The sequence below is a fragment of the Thermobia domestica genome, chromosome 7 (assembly GCF_964235325.1).
Source record: "Thermobia domestica chromosome 7, izTheDome1.hap1.1, whole genome shotgun sequence".
Taxonomy (NCBI): Eukaryota; Metazoa; Arthropoda; class Insecta; order Zygentoma; family Lepismatidae; genus Thermobia; species Thermobia domestica.
Genome location: NC_137460.1, coordinates 28,795,834 through 28,808,320, shown reverse-complemented (window position 1 = coordinate 28,808,320; position 12,487 = coordinate 28,795,834). Strand labels below are relative to the sequence as shown.

The following is a 12,487-nucleotide window of genomic DNA, read 5'->3' as shown; positions in this document are numbered from 1 at the left end:
TTCAGATTTGCAAACACAATGTACAGTGCAAATCAAACGGAATATGTGTTATTTCACGTGTAGCTACTTGAGAGGCGCCTTTGAAAAGCCAGAGCCTAAAAATAACCAATAGCTTCACTCTGTAATTACCGATAGACCTATCGTGCAATACCACATGGTGGCCTGTACATGAACTTCCGCTTCAAAGTACCAGTGAGTCCCGTCAGCTACATATTTATAGGCTAGGTAAACATTTCAAAAGCAAATGTTTGACTCGTTGACTTGCACTCTCTATTACCGCAGTAACATTTCCAATGATATTAGCTATGGTTAGGTAAATTTAAATTTCGTGAGAAAATATATCAATTGGTGCCTTTGGACAATCTCCTTGTTGGCGGGATAAACTGCAAAATGTAGCCAGTGGATGCTTGACGCCACATTGTATCATCATCAAATCCTTCAGACGTCTTCCTTGTGACAAAGTGATCTGTACGATTCAACATAGTCATATATGGGACTATGCGAAATAAGAGCGAAGATGTAGCTATTTACAATATATAAGTTATCTGCATATAGTATTTTTCCATTTTACTTGTAATAATAACTAACTTAGTGTTGTTCAGCTGTAAATTTCTCCTCAAGGGATAGAAAGAAAATAAGAATGGAACATGATTCAACTAGGAAAAAAAAACTGCCTTTTCTGAAACATGAACCTAATTAATCATTAATAACCGAAGGTCACGTTTGGATCGTAATTATCTACCATCTGTGTAGCAAAGAAAGATATGATTAATAAAACAAATGGGTTACATACGTACACTGCTATCATACATGAAGGGATTTTTTCACCCTTTCAAAATATACATCTAGGGTTTTATAATGTGAGCATTTGCATGTTCATCCCGGCTTCAGTCACATCGCACTTTATGTGTGTTCATTTGCCTGTCAACATCGCGCTTTGTTCATCCCCTTTCCCTACAAAATGGAAAAGGAAAAAAATTCTGTTAAAAGACGAAGTGAGTGCAAATATTCATAAAAAAATAGCCACAGAAAAATCTAATAATTACGTTAAATACGTATGGATGTATGGAAAGTAGTAGGGAGATGACATTTGTTGGAATTACTCGCTTTATTATTATGATCCAGTCATAAGACAATGAGACCTGTTTTGCTTGAATTGAAAAATCTTTTCGCTAGAAATATGTAAGTACATGTGATGCTGCGAATCAGTCGCGCTTCTGACAAGAAGTGAATATAATACTAAGAATTAATTATAAACCAACAACGAACTTTAAAAAGCAGAGAAAGCACACCAAGTTTGGATTTAGTTCGCATAGCGATGAATATATAAAGTTAGCCTTTAAATCAGTAATCAAACCAAAAGGCAAAGACAAGCAACATAGCTAACTGTCCAGGCCAATCGAGGCACACACACATTCCAGTTCGAGCTTTGGATAATGACGTTTGTCTCTTTTATTCATTGTTGAACATTACTATCCCTTGACGTAAGTAAAAAATTGTTTCAATGAAAGAAAAAAAAACTCTATCCATTGAATTCATTTACTTTCTTTTGTATCAGATGTCATGTAAAAAGTGGAAAACGGAACATATGAAGCCAAATTACTAGCATTACTTTGTTACAAACCTTGAGATAGAAGTTAGAAAGGAGCAACTAAGTAATAAACAAAATACAATATTGATACAAGTATTTGCAATGGGATGACCAAAAATTACCCGAACCGTACAAAAAAGAACAAGATTTCCGCTGGACACACACACACACATACACACACACACACACACACACACAATGAAGATAATGTGAATCAACTGTGGTGTAGAACAGGGTGTCTACTGGTACTTGAAATACTGGTAATCTACTGGTATTTGATTTTCTTACTGGAAATATTGGAATGTACTGGAAATTATTGTCTAATACTGGAGAAATGTAAAGATTTCCTTTGAGACCCTTCAAGATGGCAGTCCCATTATCTGGGTGTAGGTGATGATAAAATTAATTGGTCAAACATTGAAAGAACTTGGTAAGTCGAGAAAGAAAATCAATAGTGTTTCCTTTTTTTTTTACCCACTAGTTTCTATGCATTCTTTCCATCAGAATATTGAAGAACTAGCTTTATCAACACATTTTAGAGCTTCTTGAATATCATAGTATGACCTCTTTTTTTTTTTAATCCAGGTTGGTGTTTTGAAAATTTGTAAGTCTAGACGTCAACTCCAGTAAACACCCTGTAGAATCCCGAAGGACGATCGCCCCCAAGCAGTCTTTTGGCATGTTTATAGTTTATGTGAAAGTATATCGTGTAGGATTTCTTGGGACATGGCAAAACAACATTAAAAACGAAGACTGCCTGACCTGTATGGATATAAAAATACAGAACTATAATAATTACAATAGCCATCTACACTGGCGCGCGTTAAAAGTCATAAAACGTATTTAGTAGACACATCCCACTTCGTAAATGGGTTTCCATGCCTATCGCGGGTGCGTTACACATGCAAAGAGAGTGTATTATTAATTTTACAACGACTTTTCTGAACTATTAAGTAGGGTCGCACAATGGTGTCTTTGGTGCGACATCAACAATACATTATAATACAGAATAATTTTCTGTATTATAATTGATTGCTTGAAGCTTCCGTTCACCACGTCGACTAAGCAAGAGCAAGCAATTTACAAACCTAAAAGTGTCAAAATGTTACTTACGTTTCTCTCTTTTCATTCTTTCCGTTGCGTGACGAAACCAGCTTTGAACTGGTCTTTTGATCTCAGCATCTGTAGCAAATTTGCTGGACGCGTGTTGCCTCACTGTCTCTGGAAATATAATATTTCTGAATGAGAAAAACTGGCAAATTTCTGCAATAGATATGTGTGATAACAAGAAGGAATATGAAATATTCGACATGCATTTCAATAGGTGAAATGAGGTTCCAAAAGTTATGGGATACAAAGATAATAGGTCTATCGTGCTATGCCTTCTCGAGCATGGCGAGTGTAGCAACTTGGAATGGCATGGACTCGACAAGTCGGTGGAAATCCTTCATAAAGTCTTGGTTGTTGGCTATTATGACGTGATTGTTGCAAGTAAAACGTGTGCACAAATGGTTCGTACGATGATATCGTACATGTTTCTATTAACTTTATGTCTAGCAGTATATTTGGCCGATTCATTGTTTAGAATGCTCTGCAAATCAATCGCAAATAATTTTGGCTTCCTGATATTTTCTAGGTCAATCGGACTCGAGGATCCAATAATGCCATATAAACACGCACCACATAATTACAGGCCACAAGCTTGTAACTGCCTTGTTGACAACTTGAGTCTACGGCGTCTAGAGTCTCCGCCACATACACACTCTACCATCAGTTCGTATCAACTGGGATCATGATCAGTATGGCTATCCGGCATATTGGCAGTTATCAAGAGCAACACACACATTGATAGTTTTCGTCGTAGAAGCAACATCACGGTCAATGACCTTTTACAGAAGTTCAAGTAACAGAAGTCGAGTGCTATGTGCATTTATATTTGTTTTCCGCAACACATGAAGTGGTTCTGTACCGCTATCCCATAACTTGTAGGACTTTAGTGTATTTCAAAAACAACATCCTAATTTTATTTAAAATCACGAAGCATTTCAGACACGTGGTAGCTTGTAATTCTACCTTATAACTAAGTTTAGAGGTTTTTCAAAACATGAGAAATATTTGTGTACTATACCATGATTAAAAAAAAATCTCCTGGATAACGCAATCTGCTCAACATTATAAAAAAATCTACCATCCATTCTTCTTTCTCAAAAATAAATTTTAAAATAGAATGAAACAACAGTACACGATCATTAAATTTTAAGAAAAGTCAATTATGATATTAAACAAGTAGTGAGTATCAAGAAACTAAGAGAACAATTTTATGTAAGCTGGTATAAAATACTAAATTCACAATCCTCAATTTAAATTCTCGAAACATATCGACATTTATTTTCTCATACAAATTCTTTGGAAAAACTGAGCTCTGTGAACAAATTACTTCGGAGAATTGTCTTACAATACTAACCTCTGGATAATTTTTGTGGTGGATGGTCGAATCGAGTGGAAACCATACAAATTCTAGTTAATCGTATTAAATAATAATAAAAGAAAATATATAATAAATCATAATATATTACCTGTAAGAACATCACAAACTGCAAGGGCTGAGAATGATGTCTTCGTCTTTCCGCCTGTCCAACTTATTTCCGCTGCTAACATGTTGGTTATAATTCGCTTCATTATATTCGTAATAATACTGTCAATATTAGTACCCCCTATCTTACGGAGCTCTGCAATCTGAAATATAACATTTAACATTAAATTACGCACCAAATTTATCAGAGTACAAATATAAAATTCTATTGATTGCAAACTTGGTAATTTCAGGAATTATCAGGTCTTAGCACTTTAAACGTTATGAACTTCATAAAATTTTTTTAGAGGTATTCTTTGTAATTATTTTTGAAAAAAGTATTTAAATTACAATAGCGATACTAACACATTAAAGTATACTTCATTCTTATCGAAGTTGGTTGTTTTCAATGTTTCAGTTAAAAATATTTCTCGGACATTAAGAAACACCAAAAAATACTCAATATATTGTACACATAGCGAGAACATATACCATTATATTCACGATACATACTAAGCTTTATCGCACAACAAAAAATTTTCGAAGACTGGGCTTCGGCTAAATGCTTGTCTCCGACGGTGTGGACAAGAAAAAAAAAAGAAATTAAATCAAGATAAAAAAGAAAGAAATAAAGCAAATTTTTTAGACACTCAAGGTGTATCTGACATATTCAAGCCGGTTGTCTGGTTGTGTAGATTTATTAGTTTAATTTGGTGTCTCTTGTGGTTTGTTTTTTGAAAAATGTTGATTGATTTGTCTGTTGTAGGTATGGTAAATGCCTCTTTTATTGATGATTTTTTTCCGTATGTAGGTTTTTTTTTAAGAACATATTGGCTGAGCACATATGTAACCATGATCAACGTTTTTAAAAATGTTCTAGAAGGGTCTTAGCTCTTCGTAGTCTCCTGTGGCAACGGGCCTGCTACATCTTAAACATACACATATCGTTAATAAAACTGAATTAGAAACATATTTGAGGCTGGCTACTCTTTTGGGATTTCAAAACTCCCTTACTCCAAGTTTTCTCACAAAATTTTACACTAAGTTACTCAAATGGGTACTTTCGAATTTTGAAAATAAATAACACACTTCAGCTATACTATAGTGGATAAGAAGAGCTAAGTAAGGAATTGTAGAAGCATAAGAATATTTTAAATGTTACAGAAGTTATAAATATGTATCTCTATTTGGCAACTTTCAGTCTGAAGCTTAGCATAATTTACATTACCATTAGTGCACCACAAAAATACAGTAGTCTACCTCTGTATGCACGTTTACATTACAAGAAACCTAAACTAAAAGGAAAACGTAAATTTCAAGATGATGATCAACAACAAGAACTGAAAAACTGATTGTTACTACTCTAATTTAAATTTAAAATTTCACAGCATGGGACCTAAAACTGCAAGCAAGTTACGCCACAAACGTTCCTTATACATTTAAAAGTGATCACCAGCATAACAAAAACGAGTAGTAAAAAACTGCACAATTGTAAGTTAAAATACTTCGATTTGACAAATGTACATGACTCGCACATGTCCTGTTACCTATAATTTATATGTATAACATAGGAGAACCGAACTACCGCTCTTCTTTTAATCACGTAATAGTTTACTTCTTTTAGTGCTCAGCCAACAGAAATGGGGATACTATCTGTCTCACCCATAAGAACAGTATGGGTTCCTTTACAATAAGACATACAGAAACAAACTGGTTTGGCAGTGATTCTTATGTTTTCAGTTAAGCTCAAATTTCCCGTTTTTTAAAAAAGAAATCCCTGACTTTTCCAGAATCTTCAAATTCACTGGCTTTTCGCGGTAGGTGGCAACCCTATATTTGTCGTTTGTAAGAAAACATACATTTTCTTCTCGTAACTAAATATATTCAACAAATACGGAGCTAAACATACCAAACGTCTCCTAAATGCTGGATCATTTGCAATCCTCCTCTCACACTCATAGAAGTCGTCCAGCGTTTGAAGAGGAAAATTCTCCAGCGGTTATCTTCCGTTATATTCCTCTACTGGTTGGTTATCATTCGTCTTGAACGTTCCAATAGCGTCTAACTTTTCTTCTGAAGACAATCCACTTCCCGATATGCCTTCATCATATGTTAGCCTCTGTGAAGAATATAGGGGTTCCTCCACATCTAAAGTATTACCTCGAACATTTGCTGACACGTAACCAGTGATCGGGGACGTTCCATTGTTTGATTCAATATTAACTTCCTTATCTGATGATACAGTCTTCTTACAGATAGTTAACATTAATTCATATGTCACTTCTTTTATCCGTCTTCGTAAATGCCTCGAAGATATGCAATCTGCGGATTTTCTCTTTCTTTCCATTTCCTAGAATTAGTGAAAAAAATCAAAGCTTGAAATTTCAGCAAGGCTCGCAAAAGCCATGTTTGAAAACAGAAACAGCTTTGAGTTTAAAACCAGACTTTTTTTGTTAGTGTTTAAACCAGGTTTTTTGGTTTAAATTGATTTGCTTTAATTATTTAGATTACATGTGAATAGAACTAATTTCGTTTGACCTTAGCAAGCTCCCTCATGGCTGTATGGTTAGCGTACGCGCCTTTGATGCGGGAGACTCGGATTCACGATGGGTGCTCATGTGACTCAGATTCCACGTTAAGCTGTAGTTCCACGTCTCATATAGCCATGCTACTGAGAGACCCTACACTCCAAGCCCAGATTGTCCTTAACATCTTTATGTAACAGCGGAGACCTTATGAAGGATGGAACCTAAAGCTTAAAGTGGGATCAAATCACTTCCCCAGTTTCACCCAAGAAAAACTGTCCTCCGCCTGGCCCCGAACCCAAGACCTAGCTCGACCCTCTGTAGACTCATGTACAAAGGAGACCTGAAAGAAATGTGTTATATTGATCTTGCGTACTTGTGAATATTTTAAGTTATTTTAGAAAGACAACTGCACAAGTGAAATCACTGTACAGATTATTGAGGTGAGCGAGCCTTTTTTTTTTTTAACAGAACTAGTCCCAGGTATTTGGTGACCGAACTTGGCAGGATCATAGCCGACTAAGTTTCAGAACTAGAAGTTGCGAAACCTTATTGGCTACATCCACATCTTATCAATTGGACTTTTCAGTTTTAATTTTAAAGTTCCAGACTTTTTAAAGAAATAAACGTCGCTTTTAGCGAACTGGCTATTATACAGTGACAATAAAATAAATTTTAACACCATGTGCGTTAATTTCCTCGGGGTTTTCCCATTTCCTTACATTTCTTTCATTTCACCATTTAACTTATTATTATCATCAGTCTCCTTTAGCCTAGGGCATAACCGTAGGAAAATTAGTATGCAAAATATCTGCTTATGAAAAATCACACCGGCACGATTAAAGCGGGAGCTTTACGATGTAAAATGTATATATACCGCTCAGCTCTGTACTGAAACTGCACAATCCCGATTCACAGAATACTATCCGCATTAGAATAAAGTGAAGTGGGCGAAGCCCAAATTCTGTTGTTCCCTAGTAAAAAATCAGATTGTAATTATGCTAATGTACTGATTGCACCAAACCGAACAAGGTGCTTTTTACGAAAACTTGTATTTTAAGCGCATGACTTATCTTCATTACGCCATTTTTATCGATGTCTACTTTCGGAACAGCCTTTTATGTTGTGAAAGGGCTCATTAACCTCCTGTTGCATAAGGATATTAACGCTACACAAACTTAGTTATATGTAACTTAAATGAATAAAGAAATTAATTTGAACAAAAAGTAACAATGTAAAAAAAATATGGTTTAATCAAATCCTTTTCTTTCGACAAAACATGGTTTCTGCCAACCCTGGCAATAAGAAGGATTTATGAACAGTAAGCACAATACGTTGTAGCTTTCCATTACTTTTACATCCAACACCGCCTTCCATCACTCACTGGCCGGTGAAGGACAAAAGCTCACTAGACTTTTTGTCTAAGATGCCTAAACATATAAATAAAAGAAACATATGACTGGGATAGTCATCCATATTTTTCGATTATATTTGCGAATTACCACTTTTACGTAAATCACACCGTGCAGATTAAGAATAAGGTAACCTGTTCCATCCAATATTACCCTTCACAAATATTGTTTTTCTATTTTCCTCCTCTTTTCAGAATACAACCCTCGCTCAGCTTTTACAATTTGAGTTACTGCAGTACTTTTATCTTTTCTTATATTACAAATCGTTGTCATAAAAAAATCTAAACTAGTATATTTTAATATATTAGCATTAAATTAGGTTTGCGTATTTTGCGAATAAAATACAATAAAGTGCGTGAAGAGTGCAGTTGCCTAACTGGGATGGCATTTAATATCTCCCCCAACTCGATCCATGACTTCCAAACTGGTACTGCAGCTCAGTGAACTATTGTGCTAATGAAAGAAAAAAACTGCGGGGTTTCTCACCCCTTTCGCTCTTTCAGCTATATTTCGTAACGCAACTAAGTCACTGTTTTTCAGGGTAGGCAAAAACCATGGTTTTTATTGAAAAAACTATAAAAACCGTTTTTTTGGGGTTTAAACCAGGTTTATTTGGTTAAAATTATTTGCTCTATATATTCATATCATATAAGGACAGAAATAAGTTTGTTTCGCCTTGATGTTATTATGCAACAGTCGGGTTTTGCTGGAAAAGGTCACATAAGCTTAAAGCGGAATAAAAACTGCTTCTCGAGTTACATCCGAGAGAAATTGTCCTCCATTTGAACTCGGAACCAGGACTAATTGGCCACAAATGCGATACGTCTGCCGAGTCACTCACGAAGGAATCCTGATAAAAATACGTTGTACTGATCTTTACATGCTTCTTAATATAGCTCTCAAGAGTCATTTCAGAAGGACAAAAAGATAAACAGTTGCACAAGTGAAAACATTATACTGAATTACATATGGACAATTTCTAAGTACTACGGAGTACAGAAGAACTAATTTAATTCAAGTTAGTTAACAACGACTTATATTGGTCCAAATTAAAGAAATACAACGACTTAATTTGCATATCACAAAGATACGAATTTTTGGGTCCACTTTGGCTCAGACTCATTTATACATAAATAGATATCGAAGATACTTCTCATTTCACTAAATGCCTCTCGTGGGGTCTGTATGACCCTCCCCCCCCCAAACACAAAGTACGGAATTTTGATGCATTTTATCAATAGTAAACATTGAAACAAAACAAGATTTATAATGTTTCTTTGATTGCAATTACATAACAATAATAACTACAAACAAAAAATCACAAAACAAACATTTATAAACTTACATAAAAAGAGTTGCTTTTGTAGTATAATCTTTTTGAGTAATGAATGAAAAAAACAGCTGGTTTAAACCAGCCAACCCTGCTTTTTTTTAAAAATCAATATCACTACCGTAAAAGACTGGAGGAGAAACAAAAAGCAACCCCCTAATTGAATTTCATTAAGACTTTAGTTCTTCGCATAAAATCTTTCGTCACTGGTGCCTGATAACCCGTATCACGCTTCACAGTCTCGATATTTGGAAATTCCAACCTTTCAACCTCCGTTACGTTTTGAAGGGGTTCGACTATTATTTGTAGTTGTAATTCGTAAATATGTTCGGGGGGCTTCTAACACCGTTCGCTCGCTCAGGTAGACCTACATTTCGTAAAGTAAATAAACCACTTTTAATTGAAACATTAATATAGTGGAGAGATGTAACTCAAGCTACGTAAAAAAAAAAAAAAAGCCTCCACCGTACCCTTTAAACGGTTTCATTGCATCGTCTTTGCAAGTTTCAACACTATGATGAAATTTGCATGAGATACGTCAGGTTAAAATTTGTAAAAAGGCAGATTCTGCTGCGCTGCTTTTAAGTGCAACACTGTTGTGTTTGCTTAAGTCACTTCACAACAGAAAAGAAACACAAAACATATGATGAAAGCAGTTTTAATTGAAAATAATCAATGTTCATCAATTTCGCTAACTAACACCTTGGCGGGTTAACTTTAGCAGACGGCTCTACCAAAAGAAAAATTTATAGGTCGAAAAATATTAGTAGTAAAATAGTGAAACGGTAATATAATTGTTTAAACTCATAAACCATATGGGGCCGCGTTGGCTCAGAGGTAGAGCGTTTATCTCTGGTGCTTGGGGTCCCAGGTTCGATCCCAGCTCGCGCCAAGTGAACTCTGTGGTGGACAAACACCGTGTGCGTGGGTTTTCTCGGGTTCTCCCGTCTCCTCCCACTTTCTTCCATTCCACCATTTCATTCATTTCTGATCATCACCTTTTCCCTTAGCCTCGGTGCACAATCGTGAGACGTTAAACTAGATATTTAATTTCATTCAATTTCATAAACCATATATGGGAGTAAGTAACATAGGAAAGTATGTTATGGTGGAACTATTTGCTAAGGCAGAAGGCGGCTGAATACAAGTTAGGAACGAGATGGTAAGTGTTGTATCTGAAGATTTGGGAAATGGTTAGAAACAATGGTTGTAGTGCAAAGGCAAGGTTCTAGATTACTGGTCCCCCTTCCCATTGAGCAGTAATAGACAGAAAACAACGTGCCCTGCGGGGCTCTAACCCGCCTTGTATTGTATTGTATTTATTTCGTCCTTTTTTCATACATTTAGCACTGTAATACAATGCATATGAAGCGGACACGTCATTTATATATGAATACAAAAGTAAAAGAAACAATAATATTGAAAATTACACACACTAGGTTAGTAATTAAGCCTTACTTCTTACATCTTATTACACTATACATTTTACATGACATCATTGTTAAAAATAAACTTAGCAATTATTACTTGCAGTGTATTTAGAAACCCTCCAACAAATATAGAAACCCTCCTTCACTCGCTAACGCTCGCTCCGCAATACTGTATAAGTTAAATGTATAAACTTTAGTACAGAAAGAAATCTACCCATCTACTAATCCACATCGGGGACCAGTAATCTAGAACCTTCCCCATGCGAATCATGTGTCACTTCAAAGGTAGAAAACAACTTGCCCTGCGGGGCTTCTAAGCCCCTTCAGTCGATCAGCTATAAGTTTTGAGGAGCGTTTTGTAACACTAGTGCTCCAAATCTAGTAAAAAATAACTAGACAATATCTGCTCATCTTCGCTTTACCACACATATCTTAACAAAATCCCAGAGGCTGGTGCTGGACACTGAATGGCTGCTTATCAGTTAGGTACATCAGGTACAATGCAGGTTTTATGGTAAATCAGTTTGCGTGCTTATTCTTAAACTGAACGCCATAATTTCAGCATGAAATAACAGTGTGAAATAAGAGTAAGAAGGTTTTAGATAATTATTTGAAACATAAAAAGTGAAAAATATTTTAAAAGATTCCGACCTATTGTAAATCTGCCCATATTAATCCATTGTTCATAGCATTCCTGCTCTGTTGAACTTTAAACATTGAGTACTACGGCTGTACGATCACCATTTCATCATTTTTTTTTTTTTACAACTAGAATAATAACAACTCTTTTTTTTTTAAATCACTAAAATTTTCATTTCACACACTTACCGAAATCAATTATGCTGCAGACTAAAATCTGTTGGAACACAAAATATTTCACTAACATCTACCACTGCGTCACCGCTGAACCTCACGTATTCCCTCCAATACCACAAACCACAATGCAATTGTGATAAACAAATGACGGTTCCGAACGCGCAGCACAGCACTGAGGACCAGGCGAAATTTTATGGTTTATATTTTCTTTTCTGCAGATTTTTAAACATATTCTTTTATTATGAGAGAAATACGTATAATTTTATGATTTTCTATTTCCCGTTGCTAGTGGCCATCCTGCGGGACAACCGTGGGATTCCCATGCATATAGACCCATGCCTGTCCCAAGCGGGACTTCCCTGGGATTACCTATTTATATCCTGGATTTTTTAGGATCGTTGTGGGTCGTACGGGATCATAATGGGACGTCCCGTGGACTACTTGTGCTATTAGGGAATTAATATAATGATTGGTAATAACGCTACTACGATACTCTCGTGAAAGAATTTATTCAACATTCGATAAAATATTCTGGAAATAATTCTAAAATATTGCATGAAAATATTTCATTTAAGTTACGGGACAAGATAACAAAAAAGAAAAATCCATACAAAATTAATAGTTTTAAAAATATTTCTTATATTACAAACGAATTTATTTTTAAAATATTCGAAATATTTTTAAAATTATATTTCATATGTTTTCTTGTAACAATAGAAAAAATGTAAATGACATGTTGGAAAACATTTTATTCTGTTTATAGGCCTATTCTGTTTTCTTTATCATGTATGTAAAACATTTTTTGTGTTAC

At 35.2% G+C, this 12,487-nt stretch overlaps 1 protein-coding gene across 3 annotated transcripts; it reads right to left on the bottom strand.

Annotated features, from left to right (window-relative positions):
- Positions 1–297: 297 nt before the first annotated feature.
- LOC145688839 (uncharacterized) lies at positions 298–11,775 on the bottom strand. Of its 3 annotated transcripts, none has more exons than XM_081763009.1 (5): positions 11,689–11,775; positions 6,073–6,513; positions 4,168–4,327; positions 2,705–2,812; positions 298–954 (listed from the first exon to the last, which is right to left on the bottom strand). In XM_081763009.1, the coding sequence occupies exons 3-5, from the start codon at positions 4,268–4,270 to the stop codon at positions 914–916; spliced, it is 252 nt and encodes an 83-aa protein (XP_081619135.1). In that variant the 5' UTR covers positions 4,271–4,327; positions 6,073–6,513; positions 11,689–11,775; the 3' UTR covers positions 298–913. The 3 variants fall into 2 exon arrangements, 2 of the variants coding, with proteins under 2 accessions (XP_081619135.1, XP_081619134.1); XM_081763008.1 differs by lacking the exons at positions 298–954; positions 2,705–2,812; positions 4,168–4,327 and having other exon boundaries at positions 5,411–6,513.
- Between the last annotated feature and the right edge of the window lie 712 nt (positions 11,776–12,487).